This window comes from Lolium rigidum, chromosome 2 (assembly GCF_022539505.1).
Source record: "Lolium rigidum isolate FL_2022 chromosome 2, APGP_CSIRO_Lrig_0.1, whole genome shotgun sequence".
Lineage (NCBI taxonomy): Eukaryota > Viridiplantae > Streptophyta > Magnoliopsida > Poales > Poaceae > Lolium > Lolium rigidum.
The window spans coordinates 69,141,188-69,161,831 of NC_061509.1; the positions used below are offsets into that span (position 1 = coordinate 69,141,188).

At 51.8% G+C, this 20,644-nt stretch overlaps 1 protein-coding gene and 1 non-coding gene across 4 annotated transcripts; one reads left to right on the forward strand and one right to left on the reverse strand.

The window, feature by feature from the left end:
• The first annotated feature begins 7,792 nt into the window (after positions 1–7,792).
• LOC124693944 lies at positions 7,793–8,009 on the forward strand. The gene has a single exon (XR_007000383.1). It is a non-coding gene; the product is annotated as a small nucleolar RNA U3 (small nucleolar RNA).
• A 1,702-nt stretch (positions 8,010–9,711) lies between these two features.
• On the reverse strand, positions 9,712–13,338 carry LOC124686653 (extensin-like). Of its 3 annotated transcripts, none has more exons than XM_047220564.1 (4): positions 13,230–13,338; positions 12,811–13,024; positions 10,062–10,994; positions 9,712–9,911 (listed from the first exon to the last, which is right to left on the reverse strand). In XM_047220564.1, the coding sequence occupies exons 2-4, from the start codon at positions 12,814–12,816 to the stop codon at positions 9,876–9,878; spliced, it is 975 nt and encodes a 324-aa protein (XP_047076520.1). In that variant the 5' UTR covers positions 12,817–13,024; positions 13,230–13,338; the 3' UTR covers positions 9,712–9,875. The 3 variants fall into 3 exon arrangements, with proteins under 3 accessions (XP_047076520.1, XP_047076518.1, XP_047076517.1); XM_047220562.1 differs by lacking the exon at positions 13,230–13,338 and adding an exon at positions 13,097–13,220; XM_047220561.1 differs by lacking the exon at positions 13,230–13,338 and having other exon boundaries at positions 12,811–13,220.
• Positions 13,339–20,644: the final 7,306 nt, after the last annotated feature.

Sequence of the window (20,644 nt, forward strand, 5' to 3'; positions counted from 1 at the left end):
CAAACCTAGCGCCAGCGGTCAGTTGGGCCTTCACAAAGTCATCGATTCGAGGAGCATCTCTGAATTTGTTCATCAGATCAGGAAGGGTCTTTGGCTGAGAGTTTCGAGGAAACATGGTGTTGTAAACCAAGGCTAGCGTCCTCGTGCAGAAATCAAGGTAATCCCGGACTTGACCCGCGCGATCTTGAAATCGGACGATTCCTCGGGTGCGGTCTAGTGTGGCCCAAAAGCTGGAACCATGGTCAAGAGCAAGCTTGACAAGAAGGTTTGATCTCGCATCCACATGTTGGTCTTCGGCAGCGGTATCCAAAAAGGAACCTATTCGACGAATTCATTATAGGTAGAGAGGGACAACAAGTAAGTAAAGAAATTTCAAAGGCAGGAAGCATACCCGCCATATCCAGACTGGCGTCGGTCATCAACTCAAGCATGTAATTTTCTCGGGAAGCAGCTTGTGCAGCTTCGGCGACTGCAGCCTCCTTTAAAGTTAAGGCTTCATGGGCCTGCTGAAGCGCAATTTTCTCTTTCTCGGATGACTTCCGAGATTGCTCCATTATTATAAGTGCTTGTTTCTTCATCGCCTGGAGTTGCTGTCGCAGTTCGTTCAAATCCTGTACTGGACCAGCACTCGAAGAATCTTCGTTGAGATTATCAGTGGAAGTTTTCTTCGAGAAGGAAGAAGCGGGCAAGGCATCCGAGGAACGAGGAGCCGTGGTATAGTTGTCAAAAACCAACTAGAAAGAAATTCTCGATATTAATAACTGGGCAAAATAGCATTCCATTAATTCATTTGGATATTTACATGAGCATTACAAGTGGGTTCCTAGTGAACCAATGACAGGCTGTCGCAAAAGCTACTACGGCGACAACAACAAAGGAGGAAGAAAAAAGAAAAGCAGGGACAAGATGGTCTACTTGACCTCCGGCTTCGTAGAACTAGGGGAAGGAGCTGGTTTATATCCGAGGAAGGAGAGGATTTTCTTCGAGTGCGGCTTGGCAGCCCTAATCAAGGATTGCCACCTCTTTGTCTCCATCTTCTTCACTTCACCAACCTTCGCCCAGTCGACGCTTTGATGGCTTTCGACAACCAAAACTATGGTGCCTTCAACGCCAATCTTCAGATTTTCTTGCCGAAGGGCTAGCCCAAGATCCTCTTTGGGAATGAAGTGCTTGGTAAGAGCAGCGAAGGTGTTGGGCTCTTCTGTCTTCGGGAAGAAGTAGGGAAAAAGGCGCGAAAATGCCGCCTTAGCATCAGAGATACTGCAGCGCACTTCATCCCCATAAATCTCAAGGAGAGAAAGCGCGTCGAGGAGACGGTCATCGTCGGGTTTTTCAAGCTCAAACTCCTGGCTCATCTTCCCTGCTGAAACAAATTTCGGGTTATCAACAAGTATACGTAAAAGCTAATGTTGGAGGCAACACGATCAAAGTGATTGGTGAACTTACTTACAAAGCGCCGATTTTGCGACTCCAAGCGGGCGATGATATCCCCCTCACGAGCGAGTTGCTGGGCTGTGTGCTCACTTAAGGCAGTTTCAGCTTCATGGAGTCTTTTTCGAAGACTCTCGACCGAGGCAGCGTCTAGTTCAGCCTTTTCGCGAGATTTTTCGCTTTTCTCCAGCTCAAGAGCAAGATCATCGGCACGCTTATTAGCTATGGCGAGAGCCTCTAGCAAAAGAAAGAATGACAATGTTACAACAAAATAGTAAAGGAAAATTTGCTCGACGGGAAGAGATAAGAGAGGAATACCTTTCAAATTATCAGCATAGTCACGGTACCCAATAAATTGAGTACCAAGACGAATAAATTCTTTCATCAGAGGCTGAAAAAAGAAAAAGGATGGGAAGGTCAAAAAGGAGAAAAGTTCGACAGTACAAAAAAAGAGCGGTAAGGGTTCTTACATCGTCCATAGAAGGAGTCGCCGAACTCCCAGTCAGGAGGCTTGGTTCTTTGCCAAGTTCAACCCTCGCTCTCTTCGGCGAAGGGGCACGGGGGCTGCCGACAGGAGTCAGGTTTCCTAGGTCCCGCTGAGGAGGCGAGGTTTCTTCTGTAGCAGGGCGAGTCTCGGAGAGAACTAAAGTATGAGACGTGCTCGTGGGAGCAGTCACATTAACAGTGGGTTCTTATTCTTCGTCGCCACTATGCATCAAAAATAGTACTCCCTCTGTTCCATTCTATAGTGCCTATTGTTTTTTGGCACGGAAATTAGCGTAAGAGTATTTTTTACACAAGACCCCTAGCTGAACGATTTGAGATCAACGTAAAATTTGGGAAATCCATATCTTCCTAAGTTACCATAACAAATTTGGGAGCTGAACGATTTGGGAGCTGAACGGGGAGGGGGTAATTGAAAAAAAGCTAAGCTACAACCTTATATTCTAAAACAAATGCCAAAAATCTATAGGCACTATAGAAAGGAACGGAGGGAGTATAAGAATACTCAAAAAGCAATATAGCAAATGAAAAAGACGATAGAGACTTACGAGCTAACGAGGGCATCATCGTAAGGATTGAAGGCTTTCCCCTCTTCGGGGGAAGTTTCTTCGGCAGGCGATTCGCCGGCTTTGGAGGTGCCGGAGTATGCAACCTCACCCCTTTTCCTTTTGTTCTTCGGGGAAGCAACGGAAGGGAGAGAGTGTACAGACTCGGAAGCCTCGGACTCAGCATCTCTTTCAGAGGAAGCTGCGGATCTGTGAGAACCCGCAATTTCACTCTCAGGGCGAGAAGTACCATGTGCATCATCGGCAATGATGTCTCGATCATCAACCTCCCCACCTTCAGGTAAGGGAGGCAAAGAGGAAGTGACTTGGTGGTCCTGCATAAGGAAAAAACAATAGCAAAGGAAAAATTTGAAGACGGAGATCAACAACAAAATAATAAGATAGCAGTCGAAGTCTAAATCCAAATCGAGAAAGCAAGATAAGCGATGTAGGAAATACAAAACTCGAGAGGCAAAAAACTTACTTTGGGAAGAGCGTGGGCACCACTGTATGGTTCCACGCGGCAGGAAGTCGGTACTGAATCCTTTTTGCTCAGCGATGAAACACGTCGGACAAGCTTTTCCAAGTCCTTCACAGAGAGATCTTTGGAGAGGCGGTCGACATCTTTTTCCCCAGCGTACAGCCACATAGGGTTTTTGCGAGCCTGAAGAGGATGCATCCTAATCCTAAGGAAATAGGCGGTAATTTGGATACCCGACAATTCTTTGCCTCAGGTATTTTGCAGTTCATGAATACGGCTCATCAACGCCTCTGTCGCCGTTTTTTCTTCTTCGGTGGCCTCTGCATCCCAGGATCGGCGGCGAAGGATTCTTGCGCTACCGTCAAACGGGGCGATGTTGTATTCCAGCGAGTCAGGACACTCCTCGCGGACGTATAGCCATCTTTTGCGCCACCCTTGGACGGAGTCGGAGAATTTGACGTTGAAATACTCGACGTCAGGACGGACGCAGATAACAACACCACCTATGTTGTAGGCAATGTTGTGGGAGCCGTTGCGACGAAGGCAGAAAATGCGCTTCCACAGAGCCCAATTAGGTTGGGTCCCGAGGAAGCACTCGCAAAGGGTAAAAAAGATTGAAACATGGAGGATGGAGTTGGGAGTCAGCTGATGAAGCTGCAACCCGTACACGAAAAGCAATCCACGAAGAAAATCATGGATAGGAGCAGAGAGGCCGCGAATGAGGTGGTCAACGAAGCTAACCCGATATTCGATAGGGGCGACGGATAGCTCTCCTCGCTGGGTAAGATCAGCGCTTCCTTCTTCTTCATCAGGCCGAGCTTCTTCATCAGATTGCCGACAACTTGCATGCGGACTTGACCTTTACCTGTCCTTCGATTCCCCTCGCGACACCGACGTCTGCATCCCTCCAAAACATTCGCCACGGTCTGGACGCGCAACATCATGGCTCCTCCCAGCCAGTAGCGCGCCACCTCCCTCTCTCCCCTTCTGCGCTTGCTCCCAGTCCACTGTGAGCCGAGCTCTACCTTTTTATAGCCTCGGCACACCGCCCTCCCTCTCTTCTCCACCACACTTCCTCCCCACTCCACAAATCTCTCCCGAGAAGAGAGATGTCACCTCCCTCGGTATCGCTCGTGTCCGTCTCTGTTTTCGACTCGGGACGGTGATTGTTGTCGTCACGCTGCATGCCCTTCTCCCTATCTTTCCTTTTCTCTGGTCTCCCATGATCATGCTTGATCTAACGCGTGCCTTTATGTGTCCTTATGTGCTCAGAGGTCGCCCTGGTCCTCCCGCCTCCGACGCTGGCGCTGCGCCCGAGCTGACGCTTGGGGCCGATGCAGATGGCGCTGCGAGCTTCCCTCCAACGCCCAGATCATCCGCGATGTCACCGACCATCGGAACCACCTCCTCGACGCCATGGGTGAGCTGCTGCTCAAACCATGTAGCTAGGATCGCCCCCGCGGCATGCGCATCGCATCCAGGAAGAAAGAACCTGCACCGTTGGATCTCCATCCAACGGGTGCATGCGGGTAGCCCCGGGCCCCACGTGCCAGCGTGGCCGGCCACTCCTGGGCGCGTTCAAAAGCTGCGTCACGCGCGTCTACGACATGTGTTGGGCCGGCCCGCGGTGAATCATGCGCCAGCTAGGGTTCCGGCCCTATTCTCTCCTTTTCCTTTTAGATCTAAAAATTGCATTGTCCAATGGTTTCTATAGGTTTTGACATGTATGCTCACAAGCTTCTCCACTACGAGGGCCTTGAAATTCTCAAAAAAAAAAAAATACGAGGGCCTTGAAATTCTCAAAAAAAAAAATACGAGGGCCTTGAAGCTGACCATCAACGCCATGGAGGACATACTCGACGGCGAAAAGGAACACGGCACGGTCATCCTGCCCACCTTCCCGAACCTCAAGCTCCTACACGTACCTAGACGTATTCCACGAGCACGATAGCAGCAGCATCATGGCGTTGTCAATGGCGAGGCTTCTCCGCTCATGCCCAGCGATGTCCGAGCTCCGACTCATGATGTGGTGGAACTACAACTATGTGCTTGAGCAAGAGAACGAGGATCCAGCCACAACTCCGTTCGCCCAATCCATGGACCGATTCGAGATGCTCGCGTCCAAGGCTTCATCTCGCAGCAACAGCAAGGTCTCGGAGCTTCCTGCAGCCTTGTCTGACAATTGCGCGTCGTTCAGCTGTCTGCAGACAAGTCTGCGGAAGGTGACTCTGCTGTTCAACACCAAGGAGGGTCGACTGCTTCCAAGTCCAGCTAGGCAAGTTTCTCGTGGAGAACACCATGGTCCTTGAGGAGATGCACATTGACGACGGGAACCAGTTCTGGCCAGAGCACATCCGCCACAAGCTCGCAAGATGGAGAGCTGAATCGTTCCGAGCCAGGAACCTGCCAAACACAGCCGGGTTTCAGGTGCACCAGCTAAACCTGTGGCAGTTTCTTAGGGGCTTGAAGAACCATATTTGTTATTGGAAGACATGCACATGTCACCAGAAAACCGAAAAGGATATTTGCAGTACAAAGTAGTTAACTGATATTGATGTGAAAACTAAAATGAAGTTAGTTAACTGCATATCTGGGTACTAGCACTGTAGCAATCGCAATGTTAGAGCATCTCCAGTCGCGTCCCCCAAACCGTCCCCCAAAGCGATTTGGGGCGCGCCGGACAAAAAAAGCGTTCCAGCCGCGTCCCCCAAAGCCCTTTTTCGTCCGGCGCGCCCCCATTCGGTGTCCGGCGCCCCGAGCCCGTCCCCCGTCCCACAGGGGACGCACCGGGGACGCCGGACACAACGAAAAGCGAGGCGGGGAGTGGCGGGGCCGACCCGTCAGCGGCACAATTAATTTAAACCTAACCGTCGCCTACCTCGCGACGGAAGTTATTGGCGCGCAGCCGACGGTGCAGCTCCCGCAGAGGGCACGGCCGACGCGTCCCGGTCGCGCCTAGCTCTGCGTGCCGGCGTTAATGAGCGCCACCGCTCCTCCGCCTCTCTCCGGCCTATAAAAGGGCGCCTCTCATCGTCCCTCTCACACACAAACCCTAGCGCCTCTCTCCCAAACCCTAGCCGCCACCATCTCTCAACAAGACTCGACGCCATGTCTGGTAGAGGCGGAGGCGGACCTCGCGGCCGCGGCCGTGGCCGTGGTCGTGGTCGTGGCCGCGGCGCAGCTGAACGCTCGCCGTCGCCTTCCACGCCGCCGCCTTCATCATCGTCGGAGATGGACGTGGAGCCGGACGTCCTGTTCGAGTTCGTCCACGTCCTCAAGGGCGACCCGCGCGGCATCCGCGAGGCTGCCGGACTCCTTCGCCGAGTACGTCGGCGGCGTACGCCCGCGCACGATGCATCCGCGGGAGCATTCGTGCGGCTACCGCCGGTGGATCGTCAAGGCGATCTACGACGCGCGCGGCAAGATGTACTTCAACATCGGCCGGGAGAAGTTCGCGCGCCACCACAGCCTCCAAGCCGGCTTCATCCTCGTGTTCTCCTACTTCGGCAACAGGGACATGAGCGTCAAGGTCTTCGACGAGAGGCGCCGCCTCCGGGACTACCACGTCGACAGTGGACGACGACAGCACCGACGAGGAGGACGACCGAATGAGTGTTGTTTCTTCGCAGCGAAAACGTGCACGGAGGTTTCCGCCTCGTTCGCCTCATCGGTAGAACCAACAAGGGCACCATCCTCCCGCCGGATTTTCCGAGCTTTAGGTGACCGGGTGTGCCCTCGAGTGTTCTTTCTTAGCAGCGAACACACGAAACGTTCGATGCACGGCCTAGTTAGGTTTAGTTTCTTTGCAATATTTTATATTTGTGTCCACCATGGTTCAAACTATGTATTAGTTTGTGGAAAACCATGTTCCAAACCGTGTTTTCGTGTAAACCACGTTCCAAATTATGTATTAGTTTGTGGAAATTGAAATAAAAATGCTAGAAAAATTATTTTAAATGTTTGGGGGCGGCGTTTGGGGGACGCGGCTGGGGAGCGACGTCCCCCAAACGCGGCACGAACGAAACACGTCCCCCAAACGCTCGATCCGGCGCGGTTTGGGGGACGGTTTGGGGGACGCGGCTGGAGATGCTCTTATAACTTACAAGTAGTCATGGTTTAACCGCTACAGTACTACACCAACACAGCTTCAGGTTCAGAACCAGTGCCATGGCTTATAGTCTGCTAACTATTTTCACAACTCCCTGACCACTTTATATCTTTTGTGTGTCCAAATTTCCAATATCCCTCATGCCATGAGCAAGCCAGCAAGGGCCAAACAAGATCTAGTTCAGGGTGGAACGGATGGGGACTACCTTCATAGAGAGCGTGAACTCGCGGCAGTGGCCTGCTACGGCGTCTGCGAGGGTTCCCTGCGAGTTTCCCAGCTCCTCCATGATCGCCCCTGCGAGCTCCACCATCAGCACTATCCGCTGCAAAGGCACAGACAGACAGACAAACACGTAGCCGCTACAGGATTCAAGAACCGAACAATCGGCCTAGAGAAGAGAAACGCGAAATTTGGCTGCGCGGGTCACCTTCTCGATCTGGTGGAGGCGCTGCAGTGAGCTGCTCTGGCCCTGCCGAACCATCGCCGCCGGCGAGGTAGAGAGAAAGGTGAGAACAGCGGCGAAGGGGACCGGAGGTCGAGGAGCGACGGCACGGTAGGCAGGTGCTGTGATGGGCTTTCTAATCTCAGCCCGTTTAGAAGCCCCGCATTGGGCAGAAAAGCCCGACATCAATACGAAGTGGCTGAATGGAGCAAAGATAGTCCCACCTCGGAAGTGGAAGAAAGATTTCACCAGCTTAAATAGCGTGCTCTCGCCCACCTAGCACGACCTTACTTGAACAGGATCTGTTCTATAGGATCGTACCGTTGCATCCTTGACTAATAAGGAGGCAAGCACTTAAGCTTGGTTGATGATATCTGACCTGTGGGCCAGAGCGTGATTAACGGTTTGGACCAGTTGCCAGCTGATCCATGACTGTAGAGGATCGTTCCTGTTCAGCTTACCCTGAATCAGGGTGGCCCACAGGTTGTCTGACAGGCTCACTTTTTTTAATTTTTGTCCCTTCTGTTCAGCTTAAACTGAATGAGGCTGCTGTGCATATGCCAAATCGCTACAAAAAAGAAGAAATTATGTTGTGTACATCAAACATAACTTTCTGCAAGCTAGAATTTTAATTTCTCATCGTGCTACAAAATGGAAAGCTTGGAGTTGCAGGCTCGGTTGCACCTTTCAGCATATCTCAGCCTCTAGTAGAAAGGCATAACTACAAAACAGCAAAACGGGAGAGATAGGACCTGTAAAAAAAAAAATGTTGTGTACAAACATATTGAATTCGCTAGACGTGATATCTGAACATGTTACGTTAGAGCATCTTCACTGACCCAACAACGCGAAACAACCATTCGGGGCCGGGTGGTTGAAATATGCGCCGGTCGGATACGTCTTGGCGGACGTTGCTCGCTTGGCAGCTAGCGCAAGACCTGTTTTGAGCGCATCGCTTTGGCGCCTGTCGTTTCGGTGGTCTTCGCTTTCGCGTCTGCGTCGTAACTTTCACTATCAATAACGTCGCTTCGTCTTATACATGCGCACCAGGAATGGCGGGCGTCGCCATCAATGGTATCGTCTCTGCCATCGCCCACACTACCAACACTTCAACTCACCACCGCGCGATGCCGCATCACCATGGGGAAGAAGAACGACTTTAAGGCGTCCGACAGCGGCGTGAACGACTTCAAGGTGTCGATCACCGTCGACATGGCGCGGCTGTTGCACGCTAACTGGATGCCCTTCAACTGGCGTGACGTGCACCTGCCTGACGGTGGCTGGCAGCTCAGCCATCGCCATGTGCGTGTCCCGCTCGTTCCACCGCGCGATCCGGAGCAGAGCATTGAGATCTAGCGTAGGCAACGGTACCTACCGGCGGACCTTGGACCCGCCTACGTCGTCGACTCCGATCAATGGCTCAGCTGGAGCGGGATCGAGACGGATCCGAGGAGGAAGTCGGGATTCCTCGGCGACAGGGACTACCCGTTTGGTCCACCTCCGCTGCCTGCACGTCCTGCTACGCCTCAACGAGCACGGCAGCCGCCCCCACCTGCACCTCCCAGGACGACCCCGCGTTGGCCTTCTACAACGAGGAGGCCAAGGACGACAGCGAGGACTTCGTCGGTTGCATCTTCCACGACTGGCAGATGGCCATGGAGGAGGGCCGGGAGTTCTAGCTGACGGTGACGATGACCAACGAAGAGATCGAGAGGCTCGGCATCCTCGTGTCGGATGCTCGACGATGACCGTTGCACCAGTACGCCGCCGATGTCATGCCGCCAGGACTCACGGAGGATGAGGCCCTCGAACGGGCGCTGCAGAACTCGAGCCCCGCACCCGTCGCCGCCTCCGTCGTCTGTGGGTTGCGCCGGCCGCTCCACCTCCACCACTGGTAGCACCAGCGTACATTCCGCCGGGTGTCAACTGGCCGTGGGCAATGCCGAAATTCGTCGTGATCGACGACGAGGACGAGGAGTAGCCTAGGGTAGCACGCGCTACATGCGCCTTTCAGTTTTAGTTTTGTTATTTTCCTTTATTTCCTATGTACATTATGTTTCTCTTAAAAGGAAAATCTAAAAGAAAAAAAAATCGGTCCGCTGGCGCAAATACACGCGAGGTCAAATTCATCACAACATTGTGGACGACTTGAGACTTAAGAAATTCTGAGACATAGCAAAACCGTACGTAAATACGCCGAGACATTTTATCTTCTGTGATATATCGATATACATGGATTATATATATGATGAAAAACAAATGAAATATTGTGTACAGTGCAGAGTTCCTGTCTGAAAACACGTATGCGATCAAAAGGTATAGCACTCTTTAAGGTTGGATTAATATTATCATCCAGCTGCTCGATCAGTGTCTGACCACTGGGAACAGGCACCCGTAAACCTGCACAAATAAAATAAAAGTAAAATCAAATTCTATTCCACTGTAGAAATGCAGTGTATAGCAGCGAAAGTATTCTGCTTGAATTTAAAATGCAGTGAAAGTTAATTCTAGCCGCCACTGCTACACTGTCACGTTTACTCGTTTACGTACCTTTGACAGGAAGGATTTCTTGGGCTTCCTCAGCGGCCGGCCCCACGTGGGCGCCGCCCGGTCCGGCGAGAGCTGCTGCCTCGGCGGCGGCACGTCCGGCGCGGCGACCTTGGCGACCTCCCGCTGCCGCTGCACCTTCTCGAACTGCACCGTGAAGCCCTGCGCCGCGTTCTGCTCGTCCCACACGCCGAACCTGGGCACGGCCGAGGGGGCCTTGGCGGCACGGACCTGGCCCGGGCGGCGCTCGTTCACCGGCGGGGGTGCGTGGCGCGGCGGGGAGGCGGCCACCCTCGGCGCCGGCGCGGCGTGCTGGTGCTGGTGGTGCCTCGGCGCCGGGGCGGCGTACTGCTGCTGCTGGGGCTGGGGCTGGTGGTAGCTGCCGCCGCTGTTGTTGTTGCCGTACCGCGGCTGGTACGGCCTGGGCGGCGAGAACTTGCTGCCGCGGCTGCTGACCTCGGACGCAGCGCTACTGCCGTTGCTCCCGTTCCGCCGGTGGTAGCCACCGTTGCCGTGCTGCCCAGGGTAGTGCTGCTGCGGCGCCGGGTGCCCGTGGCCGTGGCCGTGGCCCTGCGAGCTCGCCGGCCGCGAGGGCGGGTTCCTGCTCGGGTTGTCGTAGTACTGCGCCGGCGCCGCTTGGCCGTGCGAGCTGGCCGGCCGCGAGGGCGCGTTTCTGCTCTGGTTGTCATAGTACTGCGCCGGCGCCGCGTGGCCGTGGCTTTGTCCGTGCGAGCTCGCCGGGCGCGAGGCCGCCTTCCTGCTGAGGTTCTCGTAGTGCTCGTAGGGGTCGAACTCGTAGTCGTCGTGCCCCTTGGGCGCCGCCGCCGCCGTGGCCGGCACCGGCGCGGTCTTGTTCTCGCGCACCTTCTCGAAGAAGACGGTGTAGCCGATGTTCTCGGCGTCCCACGAGCCGAACTTGGGAACTGCCGCTGTCCCCTGCACACACGTACACACCAATCTTAATGCGTTGAATGTTTCATGAGAATCTGGAGTAGACATTTTCTCGCTAGCTGAAAACTCAAAATAAAAAATCTTTAATTTGTATACTCCCTCCTTTGCATAATAGCATGTTGTGCATATTTTTTTATGCAGTTAAATTTTAATAAATTTAACCAAGAATATAGAACATAATACGAATATCTACCATATGAAATGTATACTATAGTAGTATGAAACTATAATTCATGATAATTCTAACAATATTACTTTGGCATTGTATATGTTTACATTTTCATCAATATACTTTATAAAGTTTGACTTTGACTAAAAATTTATATGCAATATATTTTGAGCATGAGGGAGCATGAGTGGAGTGACATTCGCAACCGGGAATGATTCTCGAGACCGATGAATCACCAATTTTTTTTTCATTTCCAACCCATACTGCAACTCATTACAGACATAAATCACAACAGTGAGATCTATTTTTTCATGACCAACACGGATCACAAGGCAATCTAACAATCCGTGTCACTTTCTTAGATTCAACTTATGTGCAAGTAGTGAAAGTTTAGTTGCAAACAGGATTTTTTTTGCCTTGGTCAATATTTTTGAAATCTCGCACGCCGGTAACATTTTTTCTTGGTGCCCACCAGTAAAAAGAAAAAGGCTGATACTTACCATTCATTGTAGTTTACTCAAATTTTAAGAATTTAAAGCAAAATTTTAAATTTTGTTTGAAAAGTTTTGGAGGTATTTAGACCGGTATTTTCGGTTACCAGTAACACCAGTGTCCACGGGTATTTTCTGGAGAATGAGATAAAAAAGCCCTTTGTTGCAACGCACGTACAATTAAGAAAATTGCAACTAATGGCTAGCATGTCGAGACACGGTTTGAGAGTTTTTTTTTTGAGCAATCACGTATTTCATTGATAGAAAAGTAAGTTACATGAACAAAGAGTTGACGTAGAATTAGCAAAGTATTTTTGTATACCTAGACATTTTCTCACCGGTTGAAAATTCAGAACATGCATAAAAGTAGACAACTAGACATGACAGCCAAGATGAGAGCAGACAAAACCCAGCTAAGAAGAGCTAAACGGTGTACGCGTATTCGCCAAAGCGAAAGAGTAGCACGCCCACGTCAACCGTCACTTTACAGGTGCTGCAAATGTCAAACCCCGTTGGCCAAGGAGACCTACACATCGTCGACCAGCCAGATGCGTTGTAGACCAGCAGGCATGAGTGGCCTTGACGTCTAAACAATCGTCGTCCTGTCCAAACGAAGCAAAGCCCATTCCCCTTTCTCTGTTGTCGAGAATTCTTGAGAAACGCCATTATCGGATTATCCCTTGGCCGGTCATGATCGACCTGATCGTGGATCATGTTGGCTCCATGTGCGTCTCCGATCATGTCCAGATGCGTGAGCCGAACTCGTGTCTGCTGCTGCCTAACTATAAACCATACATAATCATGGCCGCTACCCAACGCCAACGCGTGTTGCCAACTTGCTGCTCGCACATGGGTTCATGGGCGCCGCCCATGATTCAGATCGTTTCATACCTAACCACGGTCAATTCCACGCCGCACACACACACAGTATGTACGGCAGATTTCTTAACCGAGAAGGCCGAAAGCATTATGCAAATGTTGCTAATCATGAGCAAAAAACATTTAAAATAAGAAATGCAGAATCAAGCAGCCATGGCGGTGTCGAAGCATGCATGTACCACTAGGTAAACCGTAAAGCACTAGTAAGCAGAGAGAGAAGAGACATGTAATGATGTGAAGGTACTGAGGTGGAGATACTCACGGCCATTAGAAAACGATGATGCCTGCTGAAGAACCGATCAGAGCGACAACTTCTCTGCTGATCCTGCTCTCTTCTTCCCTCCTCTTCTTTCTCCTTCCTTCTGTCTCACTTCAATCTTGATCGATCGCTAGAGAAAATGAGAAGGGGAAAGAGAGGCAGCGGCAGCGGCAGCAGGATGGTTCTTGTTATGATTGGGGATTCAGAAGCCAGGAACCTGCAGACAGCGTCCTAATTAAAGGGGCAGGGCAGAGCACAACAGAAGAAGAAGACGCAGGACAGGACGCACAGCTGTGACTGTGAGGCCACGGGACGGAACGGCGCAAGCAAGGCAAGCTGGTAGTTGGAATGGGCTGTGCTTTTTATGGAAAGGAGAATGGAGCCAAAGGAACAGCTCGATGCTTCAAAACACTCTCACCTACCTTACGTACATACATAACAGGGGGCAGGAGGACGGTGGTGGTTCGCTCGACGCTTCATAAATCCTTCTCGCCAACTTGCCATTTCCATCCTCCACAGGGTTGACCTGGTCAGAGCATCTCCACTCGTCCCCCCGACGGGTTTTTTCCATCCGGACGGCGAAATTCGGCCCAGTCGCGCCCCGGTTCCTCGTTTTCGTCCGGATTTGGCCCTTAATCCATCCGGCGAGCCCACGCCACCCCCGGCCCCCCGGCGCGCTCGGGACTCCGGACGAAACGAAACCGCGCGAAACGGCGTGTGGACCCGCGTAGTCGGCGACCGGAAAACCAAATCCCGTGATTTTCCCTCCAATTTGCTTGCATTTCCCCATTCCCTCCAATTTGCTTGCATATCCCCATTCTCTCCCGCCGAAATCCCCCAATCTCCTCGTCTTCCAGCCTCCAGCTTCCCGGCGGCGTCTTCTCGTCCACCACCACTCTCCTCCTCGTCTTCTCGTCCACCACAATGCCGCCGAAGGCGCCGGCGAGGAAGATGCGGAAGAAGAAGACGAAGCCGCCGGCATGTCGAACGCCGAGCGGGCGGCGGACGAGAAACGGCGCGACGTGGAAACAAGCGCCGTGGCGGAGAGGGTGAAAAGAGCCGCCGCCAAGAGGTCGGCGGAGGCGGCCCAAGACGAACACTTGAGGTTAATCAGCATGGCCTATAGCGGCGGCGTGTTCCCGGCCAATGGCCGACGCAAGGTACAACAAGTTCCCCGTCTTCCTTCTCGCCTCGCCGTACTCGCCGTCGCCGACCGCCGTGTTCCAAGAGGGCGCCTACGTCCAACCGTCCAAGCCCACACCGTCGCCGCCCGAGCTTGACGTCGGCGGCGGCGGCGGCCTGTTCGAGGGCACCTCGCCGGCCCCGCGACGAGGGCCGCTCGCGTTCGGTGCGATGGCGGCGCCGAACGAAGAGGGAGATCCACGAGATGATCACCTCCGGCTCCGCCGCCGCCGCCGCGAGCCCGGGTTCTTCATGACCGCCGCCGCCGCGTGCCCGGGGTTCTTCACGCAAGAGGAGACGAGGGCGACGGCAGCCGTGGCGGCGCGCAACGAGCATCGGGAGGATGTTGCCGACGGAAGCCAAGCCATCGAAGAAGAAGGCGAGGAAGAAGAAGAGCCAATCGAAGCCGCCGCCAACCCGTCGAAGGGGAAGAAGAAGAGGAAGAAGGACTCGCCACCCGCCGAACCGCGTATCAAATGGACGCCGAAGGAAGAGGAGTGCCTCGCCGAAGCTTGGATGACCGTGTCCACGAACGGCATAATCGGGGCCAATCAGCCGTTCGACACATACTGGTTTCGAGTGAGGCAGGCGTACGAGGAACGCAAGCTCGTCGATCCCTACTTCAACAAGACGAACATGAACGTGTACCGGGGAGACAAGGCAATGGCCACCCATTGGGGGATCATGCAGTACGGCGTGCAGCAAATGGCACGGCGTACGTGAGGAGATCGACAAACGGCCGATCAGCGGCCACGACTTGGAGCAAAGGGTATGATCCGCCGGCCCTACACCACCGAGGTACATCGTCGTTAGCTGACCCGTATCGCCGTGCTCTTTTTTCCCGCACTGCGCCGAGCTTTGGACATGTACACGGACGACACCGGCCTGCAGCTCAAGTTCCTCAACGTCTACGCCCGCCTCGAGAAGTGCGAGAAGTGGAAGGAAGTTCGCACATCCCTCTCGAAAAGCAAGACCGAGCAAGCACAACCCCGACGCTCCGCCGGCTTGCGCGGCGGAAGGGCGCCCGAGCTCGGCCGAAGAAGCGTAAAGAGCTCAAACGGACGGACAATCCCGCCGACAGGATGCGGTGCGTCGATCGACAAGTGCTGGGCCGACTTGAGATCGCACGCCGACGGGAGGAACGACAAGTTCGACGGCAGGTGGCGGGAGATGCTCGCCAACCAAGGCGCCCGGATCGCCTCGCCGAAGACGACGGTGGCGGCGAAGAAGAGGAACACAGACTTGGCGTTCCTCATGGGCGGCGGCGACATGGAACCGATGGACGAGGAGACGCGGAATTGGTACCAGGGCCACCGCAACGACATCCTCCGAGCCACTACGTCGTCTCCGCCGGCTCCTACCTCGTCTACCTCACCATCTACCTCGTCGACCGCGGCTGCTTCGACGTCCACCGCCGCCGCTGCTTCATCGCCGCCCGCCGCAGCCGCTCGGCCACGGCGTGTGAGGAAACCGGTCCGTCGGACACCGCCGTGCCGGCCGGGACTGCCGACGAGCCTCGTCTCCGTGTAATTTCCCTCCGATCGCCGATCCGTGGCTGATCCTTTTGCTCCTTTTGCCGATCAACCGCCCGTACTTGTAGCGCGGGACGGCGATTTGTTTGAATTTAAACTCTATCCGCCGAACTCCGGGTGGACGACTGAAAATATGGTACTCCCCACGACTTAATTTCGTCCAATCCGGCGGTAGTTTCGTTCGGATTTGGGCGTGGGGAGCGCCAACGAGTGGGGATGCTCTCAAACACGAAGACGCAAATTATGCCATCTCCTATGTTATCTACGGTTTATACACAACTGTATCTCTGTTGAATTGTTTGTTAAAATCAACACAAGGCGGGCATGGGTACTCAGATTTCCAGGTTCGCGGCCAACGGTGTACAACCAGCTTTCTGTTTCGACCTAATTTGTTTTTTTTTTTTTGAGAAACACAGTACAAACGCAGACGCTCACATACACGCATATCACTAGTAGAAAATCTCTCATGCGTACCGGTTCCAGAGGGGCATTCGTACCGGTTTTGCAACCGGTACAAATTATTCGGCACTAAAGCCCCCCCCCCCTTTCGTACCGGTTGCTTACGAACCGGTATAAAAGGGGCCTCCACGTGGGCCACCAGGAGAGCTCAGGGCTAAGGATCTTTGGTACCGGTTGGTAATACGAACCGGTACCAAAGGTTCCCCCGCGGCAGGGAATTTGCTCCGAATCTCTGCCGCGGCGAGAATTGAAGTTTTAGGGTTTTTGGAGGGGTTTAGGGATATCGGTTTGTTTCATATCGCGTCGATGCACCGTAAACGCGTTTGGGTTTATTGAAGTACATGAAGATCAATATGATGCATAGCAAGTTGGTGCATATAATATAACACACATGTAATTGCATAAGATCGCAAATTAAGAAGCACTATGCATGAAGATCGATCTTCATGCATAGTAGTGGTACTCTCCGAGCCGTACTCTATATATTACATGTAGCATAGTGGTACTCTTCGAGTCAACTATATATGTAACATGTACATCTTCATTCATAGTGGAACTCTGCGAATGGTGGTATGACGTCCCGAAGGAAGAATCCCGCCAATTCCTCGGCTATTGCTATGAAGCGGTCATCGATTGAGAGCTTGTTCCGCTTTGTTGCCAACTATAAAAGAATAAGATACAAATGAGTACATGAGATATGTGTGTGTGTATATATATATTCAAACCACAATGAAACAACTATTACCGAAACTCAGCACAACTTATGATAAGAAAACAAATTTGTGAATATTGTTTTCGTACCTCTTTATTTCTTGCATTATTAATTCTCTCGCCGACAATTCCGTGGATGTACTCGCAAACGTAGAATCCACAGAGATCAGTCCCTTGTGGTTGTTGCGGGCATTTCTTTACAAGAATATAAGTCAATCAAACAATAGTCAAGTATGATAATTAAAGTTGTGTGGACCTAGGTAGTACTACTTACTTTCGCCTTCCATCGCAGCCTCCGTGGCCATTCACGGGACGTATCTTCCTTGATGAAAGTTGCCCATACGCTGCCCGACAAAAGAAAATGCATAAAAGAGTTATCAATTAGTTCATAGCAGGAAATTAACGAAACAAACCGATAACAATTAAAATTACCTTTTGAGCATTAAATAACAAGACAAGTATAGTTCCGGTTCTTTGCTTAGTGAGTCAAAGACTTCAACTTCTCCAGCTTTGCATATTGATGACGAGAAGAATAAAGTGAAACCTACGCACGTTTAAATATGTAGTGTCATATATATAAGGCATTAGTTAAAATTTTGACATACGGTGAGCAAAATATAATGTGTTATAAGACAAGTAAGACTCACTCGGAAGTTGTAAGGCCAAATTATTAGGTTTTTGTCACGTTGTCGCTTCAAAAACCTTAGCAAAGTCTCCGGTGTATCCTTGTTATAGACGGGATCTTCTATGGTTTTAACATGCATTGTGTGCGGATCAATGAACCCAATGTTCGTGATTTCATCCCTTTTGCATTCGAGTATCTTCGATCTGCATAATATAGCGCACAAAGGATTATAATCTGCAGACAATGAACGAGCTGAGCTAAAGACTTCTCAAATTAAATAAATCACTTACGTACAATAGGAACCGATGATAGATTTGTCGAGGGCCCGGAGATTGTATAACTGGAAAAGCTCGTTGAAGTCAACGTTCACACAAGTATTCCCGGAAGTAGTGCTCTTCCCTAACTCGCACCATGATAGTCTCGATCCCTTCCTTTGAGGCATTAAGGTACCACGAATGCAAGCTACGCATACGTGTTGGTAGCTTCCCGAGATTCTCGACCAAATCTTTCCCTTGAACAAATTGATATGCTTGTTCAGCCAAGGCGTAATCGGTTGTGTCTTGTCGAGAACTTTGAACGGCCTTCCCGTCAAACACCTTGAGAGGCTCGACCGATTGAACGGGTTGTTGTCCGAGCCGGTAGACTTGGTGTATCCCTTTTATCTCCCCGATACCCGATTTAACGGGTTTTGTCGCTCGATCATCTTGTCATACGACCTTTCAATAGAACGCCTATAGTCGATGGCGGCGATGGTACAGGGTCATATAGATTCTCAACGGTACGCACAACTTTCTCCCGATCTAGTGTCTTCTCGAAAGGTATCTCCGGCACTTTCGGTGCAAAAATTTCTTCACCTCGGCCTCGAACGGCCTCCGCGTTTTCCTCCGGAGTTTTTTCCCAAGGTAACTTCTCGCAGGGCGGCAGTTTTTTCTCCTTTCTAGCTTTCTTCCTAGGCGGCGTACCGTTCCGCTTAACGGACGCCGTCTTACGCGGAGGATCTCGAGATGGTGGACTCACGCTCGGGGTCCCTCTCGTGTAGGTGTGGACTTGGCTGCTCACCAGGACCGCCACCAGGAGGAGTCGATGGCATTTGCTGCTCATGTGTAGGAGTCGGTGGCCTTTGCAAAAGGACGACGTACTTCTTCGGCCATAGGGCGAAACCGTGCTTGACATCGGCCGTTGTCCTCTCATCTTCACCTCTAGGAATATCAAGCTCCACTTTTTCAAAACCCGAAACAACTTCATCCACCCCGACACGAACACAACCAGGTGGAATGGGCATATGATGGTGCATTGCTCCATCTTCACTTGGGTACACATAGCCGACCGCCACCTTAACGTACGCGGTCCCGATTAACATATGTAGCTCGCAACTGTCTTCTCCGTGACATAATCCACGGGTAGCTTCCTCCACATCCGTCAAGATGCGAGGAACCGACACCGCTTCTTCGCCGAGATGGGGCAGCATCGGCTTGTGGATCCCGTAGAAACAACGGCCGATCGTGTGCCCTCTCGATTTCTCTCAAGAGCCTCCACCCTAGATAACAACTCCGTTACAATGTCGGCGTCCTTCTTCTTCTTTCGCGAACGGCTTCTATAAGTGTCGGCGCTGTCCGGCCACGCTTCCTTCATGGTGAGACCTGGGCGAGCTCGTACCCGTCCAACATGTTCAGTGGTTCCCCGTAGCGAGTGTCGCTCGTCATTCTCTCGATCGGGAATGTACTCTCCTTTCTCGACCTTGTCAATTGCATCTACAAGCTTCGGTACAATTGCCTCAATTTTGTCCTTCCATTTTCCCTTCGCAATGATCAACCCCGTCTTTGGGTCCAACCCCGCCCCATGAGCGAACAGCCATAACTTGGACCGTTCGGCCAGCCCCATGTCTCGTGGAGTGATTCCATGATCCATCAGCTTATTCTCAAACGCCGTCCACTTCGGAATGGCACTCTTGTAGCCACTCGACCCCAAATGATGCGGAAGTTTCTTCTTTGCAGCATTTTCGGTATTTTTCTTCGATCGGGACACAAAAGTAGACGATTGCTTATACTCCTTAAATGCGGCCCAGTTGATCTTTTATCTTCACTAGATTATCATCGAATACCGGATCTTCATTCTTATATTTGTCCCATAAATTTTTCTTGAAGGTCCGGAATTGTATGGCCATCTTCTTCCATGTCCATTCCTTGACTTTATTCTTCCGGCCTTCCGTCATGTCTTCCGGTAGGCTGAACTTTGTCATGAGCGTGTCCCAAAGAAATTTTTTCATCGCGTCGTTGACATAACTAGCACCACTCTCCGGTTCTTCGGCTTATGCCACTCTTGAATGCTGATCGGTACATGGTCCCTAACAATAACTCCGGATTGATTTGTAAATTTGCGGCAAAACTCCTTGGGCTCCACCGGTTCACCATTAGCCTTGAATGCCGTGAGGGCTAACCTGCCCTCGCACTTTAGCACCCGCGTCGGGCCTCGTTTTGTTCTAACAGTACTTGCTCGATGATCCGTAAGGCTAAAAGAAAAAATTATTCGTTAATAAGTGCAATACAAATAAATGAATGCATCTAGGGATGAACACAGACTAATTGATACATAGATATACACCTCGCCGGAGTTTGTGATGGACACTTCATTGTCTTTTCTAACTTGTTCAGACTCAAGTCCCTCGCCAAAATCATTCGAAAGTCGGGGTACTCGTTGTCATCTCCATCGTCGGGTTCCGGACCACGGGCACTCTCATAGATCAATCGCTGCACCGCTTCTTCCCCTCCTCATCTCGGACGAAGGTGCCGTCCTCCATACCTCAATGTCACCGCAAAATTAAGAAAGCAATTGTATTTCATTCATCATGTAATGATCATATAACAGATTGCTAGATGGATAACAATTGAAATGAAGAAAGCAAAAAACCCTAACGGACCGCCACGGCCACGGACACGGTGTTCCCCCTCCTCCTCTCGCTCTTCTCTCTATGTCGCGGCGGCACCGCCACGGACTCGGCACCGCTGACGCACCCTAACCCTAACACTCGGCGCTCGTCCTCTCGCTCTTCTCTCTATGTCGCGGCGGCTGTCTATATATCGACCGTACACCCCTCGCCGTATGGATACACGCCTAGCACTACTAGTATTTAAACCGCATCGTGCAGCATGCTAATTAACTTCCCGATGCTTCTTCATGGTCAGATTTGCAAATCATGGAAGGTTTTGTTCGGTTCTCGATTTTGCTCGTTTTCGGATAATGGGCGACGGCATGACCGACAGGATGTGGGAGGCAACGACGAAACACGCCAGTGCAATGCGAGGCCGGCGACAGGGTGTACGCGTACACC